General features: G+C 42.5%; 1 protein-coding gene across 3 annotated transcripts in view; it reads right to left on the bottom strand.

The window, feature by feature from the left end:
- Positions 1–8230: 8230 nt before the first annotated feature.
- The window catches only part of LOC140482824 (fasciculation and elongation protein zeta-2-like), a 136275-nt gene continuing 128948 nt past the window's right edge, over positions 8231–15557 (bottom strand). For all 3 annotated transcript variants that reach the window (XM_072580497.1, XM_072580496.1, XM_072580498.1), the window contains one exon: positions 8231–10352. Coding sequence is in view for 2 of the 3 variants with exons in the window: in XM_072580496.1 (XP_072436597.1) it covers positions 10336–10352 (17 nt within the window). In the remaining variant the exon portion in view is untranslated. The remainder of the gene's footprint in view (positions 10353–15557) is intronic.

Genomic DNA, 15557 nt, shown 5'->3' with positions numbered 1-15557 from the left:
TATCTCCTGCCCTTGTTCTGCCAGATGGAAGTGGTTGTCTGTTTGGAAGATGCTGACTAATACTGGGATCAGCATTTGTTGTCCACCTTCAATTGCCCCAGAAACTGAGTGGCTTGCTGAATTATTTCTGAGGGGGTTAAGAGGAATCCACATTTGTGTCTGGAGTCACATGTAGGCCAGACCAGGTAAGGGTGGCAGTTTTCCTTTCCTAAAGGGTATTTGTGAACCAGATGGATTTTTTCACATGATATTGCAATGCTTTCACGGTTACTGTTACTAGCCTTTAATTCCAGTTTATTCATTGGGCTTGAATTAGACCAACTGCTGCAGTGCCGTTTAAATCCATTGTCCCCTCAGCATTAGGCTAAGCTTCAGAATTACATGCAGTGATGGGTATTTTCTAATTAACCTGTCAGAGCTATTATTATAGCTGGGAGAAATGGGACTTGAACCTGGGCCTCCTGGCTCAGAGGTAGAGAAACTATCACTACACCACAAGAACTTGATATTTCTCCTATAGCGTTGCTTCAAAGTAGCCTGCTCAACTGCATTCAGGATTCCAGATACAGTGCATGAAAGAGCATTCTAACCTCCAGGAATGTTGTATATTTAGGAAAATTCTTATTGACCAATCTTGCTGCTTGCCAATTTTCATTTTATTCAGCAGAATATTACAACACAAGCCCTGAGTAAAGCACAACTGTGACTATCCATTGCCAGATCTCCTGCTGTTGCCAAGGAAGAGACTGTCGCCTTTTTGATACATTCACTTGTACCACAACTGAGCTGTAGGTTGCTCCTGTTGCTCTTCGATCAAGCAGCGACTGCAGAAGATGAAGCAGGTTATCTGAGAGGCATCACTCCTTAAGCAGGCTTCAAATTATCCCCAGTGGATAAGCTAAGGGTAGCGGTTAATCCTTCTCAAGATCTTCCTCTGCTGTCTGTCATGTTTCCCTCTTCACACTTATCCAGATGTGGCGTGGTCTGGAGCCACTGTCCTCAATTATACCTTCCCTCACGCCAGACTTGGGTCAATTTTCTTGGCTGATTTGTAATTCACTCTCTAGCAATTGTGATTCATGTGGATTGGTCTAGCAGGCAAGAAGACTTCTCTCTGGTTCTTTAACAGGAATTTAGAAAGTCAGGGGAAAGAGAAGGCTCTTCCTTGCCAGTGTTTAATTCTTGGAGAAATTTCATTAGTAAACAATTCACTGATAGTCTGAAGATAGCATCAACAAACAATTACATATTAATGCACATTTAACAAACAATTTCTTGAAAGAATGTCACAGGTGTCATTCATAGAATCATACAGTCCCAACAATGTGGAAGCAGGCCATTCAGCCCAGCAAGTCCATACTGACAGTCTGAAGCACATCCCACCTAGACACTGGCTTCCCCCCACCCCTCCACCGTGCCATTCCTGTAATTCTGCATTTCCCACGGCAAATCCACTTAACCTGCACATCTTTGGACTGTAGAAAGAAACCCATTCAGACACAGAACATGCAAGCTCCACACAGTTGATTAAGGCTGAAATCAAACCTAGATCCCTGACGCTGTGAAAAAGCAGCACCACCCACTCAGCTGCATGGGTGGTATGGTGGCTCAGTAGTTAGCACTGTTGTCTCACAGTGCCAGGGACCAGAGTTTGATTCTAGCCTCAGGTGACTGTCTATGTGGAGTTTGCATGTTCTCTCCTCGTCTGTGTAGGTTTCCTCCCACTACCCAAAGATGTGCAGGCTAGGTGAATCGGCCATGCTAAATTGCCCATTGTGTTCAGGGATGTGTAGGTTAGGTTCATTAGTCAGGGGTAAACACAGAGTAATAGGGTAGGGAAGTTACTGGGTGAGTTACTCTTCGGAGGATCGGCATGGACTTGTTGGGCCAAGTGGCCTGTTTTCACACTGGGGATTCTTTGAAACAATTTCTTTAAGTACCAAATTTTACTCTTGCGGATGACAAAGAGAGTTCACTGGCAGTATTCCATGAATAGCAACTTTCACAACCTCTGAATATTCCAAGGTATTTTGCAATTGGAGCAGGAGTTTGAATTGTAGTCCCTGTTGTAATATAGGAATCATACTCACCAATTTGGACAGAAGCAACTCCCACACACAATATAATAACAAACTGTGTTAGTGATCTAAATAAAGGGATAAATATTGGAATCATGTGAAGATTTCCAGTATAAGTTCAACTGTATTTAGCTTACGTGAAATAATAGAATTGCAGCTCTTCGACAGACAATTCATCAATGTTAGGCTCTCCAAGGTAGTGCTTCAGCTCCTTCTCAATGTGACTGAAATACAAATGTGATTTGTATTGAATAAAATATTGTAAGCATTGCTAACCTGTTTACATAATGTCAGAAAATGGCTCTAACACAAATTTCCTACTTAGTCGACGCCAACCCCTCCCGTAGCACAGCCCCCTGCTAGACCTTGTTTGCAATGGATCAGCAGATGCCTGGCCCCTCAGCCAAGTGGCTATTTTTGCAATGAAGCTAAAACAACTAAGGCAGCCAAGTGTGTAAGGGAACCTTACAGCCTAGTCTGAACATCTCCTTCACTTCTCCGCACAATTACATTTGCCAATCTGCGTAGAATTCATCTATCCCTCCTACCCCTAGCAGTTTTCAGACTGACCAAATAAAAACTTGCATTTTTATAGCACCTTTAAAATGACCGGACAGCTTTACAGGAACATTATCAACCACTGAGTAACAAAGAAATATCTGCTCAGGTAACCAAATACTCGATCAAAGAATTAGGCTTTAAGGAGTTCCTCAAGAGGGAAAGGGAAGTAGGGAGGTGGATAAAACATAGGAAGCTGAAGACATGGCTAGGTACAAGCTGGAAATCTAGAATACAGACCGGAATGGCAGAAATTTTCAGCTTCTGTGGTGAGAGATGTTTCTGCTTAACATTTTATGTTAATTAATTTTGTCACCACAGATTGTTGTGCTGAGTAGTTCCAGTAAGTTCTGTTTTTATATTTATATCTATCCACTAAATGATGAGAGTGAGGTTGTGTGTTTTAAAATAAAATCGTAAGGAGCCTTCAGTTTGTGTTACGAGTTTGAAGCCACACTTGTAAGAAAGCTGGTTTAGGAACAATGTGTGTGTTTGGGGGGTGGGGTGGGTGGAGGTGGAGTATGAATTGAATTTGCTCACCCTTGTTTAAGTTACTGTGTGAGTAAATGTGTTTTTTCTTGCTGAATCATCAGGGGAGAAATCATGTTCTCACACCCATCTTCTTTTGATTTCACTTGGACATCCCACAGGCAGGATCTTCCTTCTGAACCTTAACTGTCAGTTAGTGACTAGTATTGGGACAGTGATCAGGAGCTTGCATTGTGTGGGTACAGTCACTCATTAGGATTTGCCCAGTTTGCAAGGAGCAGGTTGGCTGCAATGGGAGGGAAGGTTCCAGAAGGGCTGTTCCAAATAATAAATGAGGAGAGTGGTAAACACTTGTCTGGTAAACCTTGATCTGCTTTCTGTGATTGGTCTGAAGCGGTCCCAAAGGAGCCAGAGCTGTTTACAGACTGGGAGTCCTATTGCCCCACACCTTCTGTAACATGGCCCAGGGTTGGGAGTGGTGAGGGATAGAATGGAATCAGCACTCCTGCCTGGCTTCCAATCCCAACCCCACAAAGATAAAATACAGGAATCTCCTTTTAATCTATTCCCAGCCTCAACAGAATGGGCCAAAGGATTTCCCCATAGGGACCAGCACCCCCCACCTCTCTCTCCACACCCCATATGCCCGATCCCTTTAGCCACAAGAGCTTTATTGACCTCCTCCTTAAAAAGGCAGTCAACTTTAGGAGCAGTTTAGGTTAAGTTAATCTGTTCACCACATGAAGTTCCAACTGGAATTAGAGTGAAGTAGAGAATTTTAGTTAGCTTCACGAGCAATAATCACAAGATTCATTTTCCATTTACTCTTATTCAAGAAAGTAGTCAGGTTCAAAAGAAAATAAACTAGAAATATGCTCAGGTGCTGATGCAGCAGATAATATCTGTGAAAATGCAACATATCTGAACCAGCATTAACCCTGAGGCCTTGTTTGGAAATGGAATGAGAGGATGACCCTATACCACAACTAGAAAGACACAAAGGAACGGGGCTTAGTTAAGGATAGGAATGAAATACAAGCTTCAAAGAGGAGGTAGGATAGTACCTGGGAATATAGGAAGTGGAGAGACCAGGGGTGACAGGCACCTTTTGGTATGTGCGAAAAATAAGGGGTTTGTCTAAAACAGACCATTTTGGAATTCAAATAACGTACTGTCTACAAGATGTCCAATGTATAAATATCTGATGAATTCTCATTCAGTTAGATTGCTATTTCAGATCTTTTCTGGGATGGACTTCCCAAAATTGACTGAATAAATGATTATTGATGTGCAATTTGAGGATCCTGAGATTACTTTACAAAATAATTACCACAACCTGATATATTTTTCATTGTATTTGTAACAAACAAACATGACATTAAATAAATTTTTTGGCCTCAACCACTTTGTGGTAGTGAATTCCACAAGCTCACCACTCTGAGTGAAGACATTTTGACTCATCTCCATCCCAAAAGGTTTATCCCTCCTCCTTAAACTATGACCCCTGGTTCTGGACTCCCCCATCATCAGGAACACCATTCCTGCATCTAACTTGCCTGGTCATATTATAGAATCATCTAGCATGGAAACAGACTCTTCGGTTCAACCAGTCCCTGCTGACATTATCCCAACTAGTCCCACTTGCCTGCTCCTGGCCCATATCCTTCCAAACCTTTCCTATTTATGTTCTTATTCAAGTGTAACTGTAACCCTTCCATCATGCCTTCAGGAAGTTTCATTCCACATGCGAACCATCCTCTAAAGAATTTGTGCCTCATGTCTTAATTTTAATCTCTCTCCTCTCACTTGGGCTATAATAAGATGCCCCTTCCCCGTCAATTCTTCTAAACTCCAATAAATGTTTCTTACTCTAGTGCTTAAATCTCAGGAACTAACATCATCCGATCACAGACACCTCTCCATGCACCCAGAGCTTGATACTTGCCCCCCTAAAAAGTTTCAACACTTCCCTCCCAACCTCCACTTTACAAGTGAGATCTAGAAGCCCTCTACCATGATCACAGATCCTGTGTCTGCCTGTAATGATTCTAAAGCAAACATGATGGCAGGGCAGTACAGTTTTTGATGGACCCCCTGAAGGAACATCACAAGACAGCAGGTGGCAAAATAAGCTTTTGAGAAACCAAGCAGGAGACAACTTCTATACCATATAAGAGTTGGCAATGAACTTACTGGTGATCAGTGATGATGCTTCTATTGTGAAAGACATCCACCAACACTCCTTCCTGGGGAACTGCAGGCTGGAGGGAATTGCTACTTGTGAATAAATGGCAAAAACTGAAGAAAAACAGGTAGAAAACCACAGGGAACGGCATCCTCAACTCAAGACGGTCGGTGCCTTGTTTATTATAGTGCTCACTTGATCAGCAGGTGCAGGACTCCCATGCCATTATCTGTAATAATAGTTTACTAATACTAAGCTGCAGTGTGTTCTGGTTGTAGTTTTGCCAAATTGCAGCTTTGAATGGCTTCAGAAGATCAGTTGACCTTCAGTGTGACCAATGGATGTGAGACATTTCCTTCATGGAGGCAGTTACTCTTGCCTACTCCCTCAGAAAAGTATTAAGTTTAAAAGGAAGATTTTGAATGATTTGGAAATTAGAAACACATGCAAATGAATGCCCTGAAACATTTGTTACTTCAAATATGTTGAGGCAGGATTGCTGATTGCAAACAACCAGTGACTTTGTCATCGAAAAGATTTGTTTTTGAATTAGCTAAATAAGGTAATTTTTTAAAATAATTAACCTCCGCTCTTATATTATTTGGAAAAAACAACATGCAACTGAGCCAATCAAGCACTGGACATCACTCTCAGTCTGTACTAGGCTGACCAATCACTGATCAGGTCAGCTGGCTTCTTAGTCCACCAATATAGCAGATTATGGTGTAATAGAAATCTCACAAAATGAATACTATTAAATTGGACATCCCAAAGTCTGTCTACTATCTTCAAGGCACAAGTCAGGAATGTGACGGACTACTCCCTACTTGCCTGGATGGGTGAAGGTTCAACAATACTCAAGAAGCTTGACAATGTTCAATAAAAGTCATTTGCTTGATTGGCATCTCATCCACAACATTAATTGTTCAGTTCCTCCATCACTGATACACCAATGGCAGCAGTGATGTACTGCATCAGCTTTAGCTGCCTTCAGCAGCATTTTCCAATCCCAGAAACTCCATCATCTAGAAAAACAAGAGCAATAGGGTCATGGGAACACCACCCTCCCAAGTTCCCCTCCAAGCCACACAGCATTCTAACTCAGAAAAGTGACAGTTAATGAATGATGATTCAATGTCAGAATCTGGAATTCCCACCCTAAAAGGACTGTGGGTCTACTTACAGCAGTTCAAGAAAATAACTCATCATCACCTTCTCAAGGGCAACCAGATGCTGGCGTTGCCAATAATACCCACATAGTATGAAAAAAAAATGTCTTTCAGTAATCCTTTCAATTGTGACTATCTCTTGTGCTCTGTCAATAGAAACATTTTCATTGTCACTCTCACAATCAATAACCTAAGCAAACAGACTCTTAAAGGAGATGATCATTGCTGAAAACTGGGAGCAGAAATTCTTGTACAAATCATTGTAATTGTGTGTTCCAGTTAGGAATGTGCAGAGTTATGTTCACAAGTACAAGACATTACTTAATAAGCACAGTATCAGACTAATCTTTTAGCTCTATTCATATCACCTCCCAGTGCACTTATTTCATTGCAGCTCTTCTGTATAGCTTTTTTCTCATGTACTCAATAGTTTCCTACTGAAATTTTTCATTTTCCTACTGGATTTGTGATTTTTTTTTAAATTGATGGCCCCTAGTTTTGAATTGTCCCACAGGTGGAGACATTCTTTGAACACCTATCCAGTTCAACCCACTCAAAATTTTAGACTTATTAAATATGCCCAATTTCTTCAATATTTTGTGACTTTGATATTTTGGGTCCCAGCATCTTAGTCTTTTTTATTGTACTTTCTCCACCGTTGTGTACTTTTTATAATACAGACCAGATATTTAAATGGTTCACTGAGATATTTTGAAGTGATTAAGGAAAATAACAACTGCAATTGTTCTTTACGCCCCTCTCTGGAATACTGTGCGAATGAGAATTTACCATAGTTCTCAATACATAGCTGAAGCTGTCAATCTTTTTCTGAAAGTACAAGTATTGGCTGGTTGCAAGTACACTGCAGCAGTCAACAGGATATGCTCTTGGCTCGTGGAATGCAATGTTTATCCACCTAATTTGTACATGAAAACATTTCTTTCACAAAACCTCTAACTGCTGGATCATAGTTCATACTCAGATTTGGAAGAATTTAGTAAGATGAGTTATGAAGTCTAAAATGAAAGTAAAGTGCTGTAAAAGCTGGAAATCTGAGATAAAAGCACCACATGCTGGAGAAACTCAGCAGGTCTAGCAGCATCTGTGAAGATAGAAGCAGTGTTAACATTTTGTGTTCAACTGGACTGAGGGGTTTTGAAGAAATCATATTGCATTTGAAATCTTTGCTGGTGTTGCTTGCACTAAAGCAATTCAACTACGAAGGGAGACCAGATAGTCTGGAGTTGTTTTTCTTAAAGCAAAGACAACTAAGGGTAGGAATGGGTGGGATCTGACTGAGATGAACAAAGTTCTGAGGGGCATAGACAGGGTAAATAGGGAGAATCTTTTCCCCTTAGTCAAGGGATCAATAATCATGAGCACAGGTTTAAGACAAGGAGCAGGAGGTTGAGAAGGGTTTGGAGGGAAAAGTATTTTTCAAACCAGAGAATTATGGATATCCGGAACTCACTCAAGACACTTCAAAACTATTTAGATGAATACTTGATTGGTCAGAGGCCAGGGTCCTCTTTTCCTGCTGTAACAACTCCAATAAATTTCTGTTAGGTAAGCATTACTAAAGGTTACTAAATTGGGATGGATAAATAGAATTGAGATACAAATTAGCTATGACCTATTCTAACTGAATAGCAGAATGGGTTTGAGGAATGAATGGTAATGGCCTGTTCTAGTCTCTAATGACTTGATAAAGTTACCATTGTTTGTTTTGATAAAATACAATACACATACTGTTCACATTGTAAAATGTGTAAATCAAGTTTATTTGTTCTCAAAGAGTTGCATTATGAAATAAAATTACTGCCACAAACTTTACAAGCTGCCAAAATTACAGGAATAATAAATTAAGATTACTGACACTGAAAAAATATCAATATTCTACATGAAAATTAACACTATTGCCACAAGGTCAGTTATTTCACAACTAGAAAGAAAACCATCCTAAATTACTGGATTATTACAGCATGTGTGTACACAAGCATGCCTGGTTCAACAGACTCTGAGGACTGTTAAAAGGTGATAAATTGCAGCATGGTTTCAGAATAACTGATCAGGCAGCCCTAATAATGCGGCATTACCTTCGTTTAACATGTGTGTACTATGTGCATGTCCACTTTACTCCATTCTGTAAATCTCATGTGATGGTACAGTACAAAGAGAAGACTTGGCTTCCCAGATAGCTGGAGCCATCATCCAAACCTGCAAGCAAGTGCATCAAAACTGGACTTGCACCTCAAAACTGCTGCATGCACTGCAGTTCAATATCATGTGTACTGATTTGGAGTCATACTTAGGGTTTTTGTTATGATATTTTCGTTGATAATACTGGCAATGAAAGCAAAGAAAGGAAGGACAATTGAGAAAAGGGCAAGTACAACACCACATTAAAATAACTCCTATTGCATCTTAACTGAAACCACAGCACATACATACTTTACATGGTTAGCATGCAGCCTTTAATTTACATATGACTAAGCACATTCACAATAATATCTTATTTCTACCATTAAGAAATATATAATTTAACTAGACTGCTAACGAAGAACCTAGACACAGGATGAATACAAAACATTCTACAGCATGATCCATCAAACAGAAGCCTGCGTGCTGGGCCCAGTTCGGGTTGTGTAGTATCCTGATACACCTGGCACAATGCACAAATCAAACTTTCTTCTTTTTCTTGTTGTAAACAAAAACACAATGCAGCCAATTAATACTTAAAGTTATTTAAGGATCAATCTTCCTGCTTTTGTTGGTCTACCCCAGCTTTCGGTCAACACTTAATACTCTCCTCAAATAAAAAAATCATTTCCAAAACACATTTTTCCACCAGATACAACAAAAGAACACAGTGGAGGCCATTGTCTATAGTATTAAGGTCACATTGCTATGAAAATATATTTTAAAAAGAGAGAATTTTAAAGAGGAGGAGAGGGGGGATGACCGGCTCAAAAGAGCTTGTGAAAGCAATTCAACTAATTCTTTACGAAATATTTGCATTTCTCAGTCTAAATAGTGCTGTGTGGTAGAAAAACATTTGTTGGCAGATGAGCTTGTCTGTTATTACCAATGCATGCCTCCATTCTCATCTATGAGAGGATGCCTGAAAACAGGTCACACAAATTTACAGATTTCCATTTGTTCACAATTTTACACTCAACTGCAATTTAGGCTGTTATTCCCATTTTCAAACCTTGTACTCATTTCAAACCCCAAAAGAAGAGCTATTAGGGAGCACTGTATTAAAGAGGCCGTGCTGTGACAGGATGTGTCAGTAGTGCAGTTAAACTATTTGTTCCCTTTTTGAAAATTAGCATAATTGGAATAAATATACAGGTTTGCTGCTTTATGGGTTTGGTTAAAATTCTTGAGCCTATTTACATCCACTGTTACTTGAACAGTTTTCCTTGATGATAAAAAGTTAACTTCTCTAGATCCTACACATTGTAAAAATAGATATTACACTGCTAATACAATACTCATGGTTAAAACTGTACAGCTGTTCTCTTGTTCTACACGCTGGTAAAAACAGCCAGCTGGGTTCGCACTGGGGCATGGTGGGAACACTTGAACCTGCAGGCAAGTCGTCTAACATGGTTCACTGCAAAGGGTAAGTGAAGTAGGGGGAGGGGTGGAAGAGAAATCTTTACTGCCATGCGATAAAACTACTCTCAAAGGACTAGTAAGATTAAATAAAGACAAGTTTAGCACAATATTCAAGGTTATGGAAAATTAATAGATTGGGAGCATGGGAATATAAAAGGTGCTTTTCTCTTCAAGGGAGTTACCCCAGAATGCAATCTTCATGCCCCTCTGGTGTGATGGCAAAGTGCTGGCTTTAAGTTGGGCAGAGTACTGCAAAAGAACAAAAACACATTAACATCCAGCTAGAACATGAATTAACACTGAATTTACAACCACAGAAACAGACTCTTTTAACCGATCAATTCACACCACTATTTATATTCCATTGGAATCTCCTTCCATCATTCCTCAAACAAACAATCAGTATAGCCCTCTACTTTTTTCTCATTCCAAGTACCACATTCTTGCCACTGTCTTTGGTAGAAATTTTTTTCTGAAATTCCTATTTCATTTCTTTGCCGTAATCATATTGATGACCTCCACGTCCTCTATTGCCCACAAGTTGAACACCTTTCATGTCTGCCATTTCTATTAAAACCTTCCATAATGTTAAAGCAGCCTACAAGGTCACCCCTCAGCCTTCTCTTTTCAATTGCATAGACACTCAGATTATTTAATCCTTATATTTATAAAATATCAGCTCTGAACTCACCCTCGATATTAAACAGCATTACAACTGTTGAATCCTCATCGCTAACCAGAAATCTAATTAGATACTGCGTTATAATCACTGTGGCCACATGAATAAATTAAAGATTGAATTTGAATGATTTATTGTCACTTGCATTTTATAGTGAATAGTACAACAAAATAGTGAAAAGCTTTAACTGTCACCACTATCTGGTGCCATTTTGAAGTTTAAGAATAAATGATAATGACTGAAAGACAGTCTATCTTTAATCTGCCACCTCCAACAAGAGTCAACTCACCAGCGAAACAACACTTGTTCTGCCACCCGCCCCCCCCACTGCCTCACCATCGTCTGCACTGGACCTACCATCGTAGGAGTCGCCACACTTTAGATGCCATCTGTTTGCCACTGGGCCCAACTTGCCACTGATGAGTCCCATGCTGAGCTCATTCAACCCAACCCCAGCATCCAGGGATCCCTGACTACACTGCCATTGTCGTCTCGCTGATAACTAGGATGCCGTCATCTGCAGTCCTCACTGTCTCCAAGTCCCTGCACTGGGCCTACTGTGACCACAACCAGGAGTCCCTGGCTCCGTTACGACCTCAATTATGCCAGGAGTCCCCACTCTGGGCCTATTGTAACCAGGAGTCCTGGGCTTGGCTGCCACTGCGCCAAGATTCCAGCCGCCCTCAGAGATATTGCCTTGCTAGTGCTGCCATCTTGGAGTCCGCTGGTGCTGCAGTGCTTCCACTCGCTGTAGGAGCTTTGGGTCGCTGGCCCTGAACACCAGGAGGACGTCCTTGCTGCCACCACCTCCAATCATTGGGAGATGTCCCATCCGTCACAGCTTCCAACCGCCAAGAGGCTGCCGCCACTCCACATGTGGCCCATTCGTGCTACTGCGCCAATACTGCCAACTAATCCGCCAAACAAAAGAAAATGAATGAAAAAAAAAACAAAAAAGGAGTAAAAAGAAAACAAAGAAAGCAGATCGGAGCAGGTGAGCCCTGGGCAAGAGCCCACACGCAGCCCTGCTACCCCACTGCCATCTTGGACACTGCAGAATTCTGCAGTAAATAGCTACATTCCAACTTGGCTAAAAACAAGGACTGCAGACGCTGGTAACCAGATTCTGGATTAGTGGTGCTGGAAAAGCACAGCAGTTCAGGCAGCATCCGAGGAGCAGGAAAATCGATGTTTCGGGCAAAAAGCCCTTCATCAGGAATACATGCAGAGTGCCTGAAGGGCGGAGAGATAAATGAGAGGAGGGTGGGGGTGGGGAGAAAGTAGCAGAGTACAATAGGTGAGTGGGGGTGGGGATGAAGGTGATAGGTTGGGGGGGGGTGGAGTGGATAGGTGGAAAGGAAGATAGGCAGGTAGGACAAGTCATGGGGACAGTGCTGAGCTGGAAGTTTGGAACTGGGTGAGGTGGGGGAAGGGGAAATGAGGAAACTGTTGAAGTGTCCCAAGTTGGAAGATGAGGCGTTCTTCCTCCAGGCGTCGGGTGGTGAGGGAGCGGCTGTGAAGGAGGCCCAGGACCTCCATGTCCTCGGCAGAGTGGGAGGGGAGTTGAAATGTTGGTCCACAGTGTGATGTGGTTGATTGGTGGGGGTGTCCCAGAGATGTTCCCTAAAGCACTCTGGTAGGAGGCGTCCAGTCTCCCCAATGTAGAGGAGACCGCATCGGGAGCAACAGATACAATTAATGACATTGGTGGATGTGCAGGTAAAACTTTGATGGATGTGGAAGACTCCTTTAGGGCCTTGGATGGAGGTGAGGGAGGAGGTGTGGGCGCAGGTTTTGCAATTCCTGTGGTGGCAGGGGAAGGTGCCAGGACAGGAGGGTGGGTTGTTGGGGGGCGTGGACCTGACCAGGTAGTCACGGAGGGAGCGGTCTTTGCGAAAGGGGGAGAGGGATGGGGAGGGAAATAAATCCCTGGTGGTGGGGTCCATTTGGAGGTGGTGAAAATGTCGGTGGATGATGTGGTTCATGCAAAGGTTGGTAGGGTGCAAGGTGAGCACCAGGGGGTTCTGTCCTTGTTACGGTTGGAGGGGTGGGGTCTGTGGGCGGAGGTACGGGATGTGGACGAGAAGTGTTGGTGGGCATCTTTAACAACGTGGGAAGGGAAATTGTGGCCTCTAACGAAGGAGGCCATCTGGTGCGTTCTATGGTGAACTGGTCCTCCTGGGAGCAGATACGGCGGAGGAATTGGGAACACGGGATGGCATTTTTGCAAGAGATAGGGTGGGAAGGGGTGTAATCCAGGTAGCTGTGGAAGTCCGTGGGTTTGTAGAAAATGTTGGTGTCAAGTCGGTCATCATTAGTGGAGATGGAGAGGTCCAGAAAGGGGAGGGAGGTGTCAGAGATGGTCCAGGTAAATTTAAGGTCAGGGTGGAATGTGTTGGTGAAGTTGATGAATTGCTCAACCTCCTCGCGGGAGCACGAGGTGGCGCCAATACAGTCATCAATGTAGCGGAGGAAGAGGTGGGGAGTGGTGCTGGTGTAATTAAGGAAGATGGACTATTCTATGTAGTCAACAAAGAGACAGGCATAGCTGGGGCCCATTTGGGTGCCCATGACTACCCCTTTGGTCTGGAGGAAGTGGGAGGATTTGAAGGAGAAATTATTAAGGGTGAGGACCAGTTTGGCCAAACGAATGAGTGTGTCGGTGGAAGGGTACTGTTGGGGATGTCGGGAGAGGAAGAAACAGAGAGCTTGGAGGCCCTGGTCATGGCGGATAGAGGTGTAGAGGGACTGGAGGCTGCCTGAACTGCTGTGCTTTTCCAGCACCACTAATCCAGAAGCTACATTCCAACTTCCCAAACCATAATCTACAGATTTGCCTCAAGAAGTGCAGCTCCAACATCACAGATGCTCAATACCATTCAGGATAAAGCAGCCCACTAAATTGGTATCGCACCCATCATCTGAAACATCCAATTTTCAACCACTGGTTCTCAATGACTGCAGTGTGTACCATCAAGGTGCAATGTAGTTACTGACCAATGCCCCATCTTCCACTCAGAAGAAAAGCATCAATTCTTGGGGTTACCAATCCCTGCAAATTCCCTTCCAAGTCAAGTTAACAGGCAAGTGGGGGACAGAAAGAAAGACTTTCAAGTTTCTACAATTTTTAATGTAAGAAATGCTTCTCAATTTCACTCCAAATAGTATGGCTCTGATTTTAAGATTATGCTTTTATTCTAGATTTTGTAATCACAAAAGGAAATTGATCTATTTTGCAACCTGAAACATCTTGATGAGGTCAGCTTCCTGAACTTGTATATCCTAAACAATCCAAATTATGTTTATATATTTTATCATAATTTAACCTCTTATAATCCACTGGATTCACCACATAAACACAGTGGCTACAAAAGCAGGTCAGAGATTAGGAATACTGCAGCAAGTAATTCACCTCCCAACTCTCCAAAGCCTGTCCACCACCATCTGCAAGGCACAAAGAATGTGATGAAATACCCCCCACTTGCCTGGATGAGTGCAACCCCAACAAGACTCAAGAAGCTTGACACCATCCAGAACAAAGCAGCCTGCTTGACTGGCACCAAATCTACAAATATCCACTCCTTGCACCACTGACACTCATTAGCAGCAGTGTGTACCATCTACAAGCTGAACTGCAGATATCCAAAGACTCTCAGACAAACCCACAATCACTTCCATCTGGAAGGACAAGGGCTGCAGATATATGGGTATACCACCACTTTCAAATTCCCCTCCAAACCAATCACCATCTTGACTTGGAAATATGTCACTGTGCCGCTATAGCTGAGTCCAAATCCTTGAATTCCCTCTCTAATGGTATTGTGGGTCAACCCACAGCAGATGAACTGCGTTCTCAAGAGAAACTAGGGGCAGACAATAAAGACTAGCCAGCCAGCTATGCCCACATCCCATAAAATGAATAAAATGTTAAAAATCCACACTGCATTCAATAATAATGCTATAAATGGTGCTATATGAACACACTCCTCTCTCATTTTCCATAAACAACAAATCCTGTATAAAAGCAACCCAAACAAAACACAGATCTCTTGCCCTTTGCAGAGGTCTGACCTCCTGGAAGACACAGTTTACAAACTTTGAACCCTTATATTGTTTAGAAACATGTAAAGGTCCTTAAAATCTCATGCTCAATGTGAATCACTTCTCAGTTAATTCAACATAGAACATAGAACAATACAGCACAGAACAGGCCTTTCGGCCCACGATGTTGTGCCGAACTTCTAACCTAGATTAAGCACCCATCCATGTACCTATCCAAATGCCGCTTAAAGGTCGCCAATGATTCTGACTCTACCACTCCCACGGGCAGCGCAATCCATGCCCCCACCACTCTCTGGGTAAAGAACCCACCCCTGACATCTCCCCTATACCTTCCACCCTTCACCTTAAATTTATGTCCCCTTGTAACACTCTGTTGTACCCGGGGAAAAAGTTTCTGACTGTCTACTCTATCTATTCCTCTGATCATCTTATAAACCTCTATCAAGTCACCCCTCATCCTTCGCCGTTCCAACGAGAAAAGGCCGAGAACTCTCAACCTATCCTCGTACGACCTACTCTCCATTCCAGGCAACATCCTGGTAAATCTTCTCTGCACCCTCTCCAAAGCTTCCACATCTTTCCTAAAGTGAGGCGACCAGAACTGCACACAGTACTCCAACTGTGGCCTAACCAAAGTCCTGTACAGCTGCAACATCACTTCACGACTCTTGAATTCAATCCCTCTGCTAATGAACGATAATACTCCATAGGCC

This window comes from Chiloscyllium punctatum, chromosome 11, assembly GCF_047496795.1.
Source record: "Chiloscyllium punctatum isolate Juve2018m chromosome 11, sChiPun1.3, whole genome shotgun sequence".
Classification (NCBI taxonomy): domain Eukaryota; kingdom Metazoa; phylum Chordata; class Chondrichthyes; order Orectolobiformes; family Hemiscylliidae; genus Chiloscyllium; species Chiloscyllium punctatum.
The sequence above is the reverse complement of the archived record's forward strand: the minus strand, read 5'-3'. Positions and strand labels throughout refer to the sequence as shown.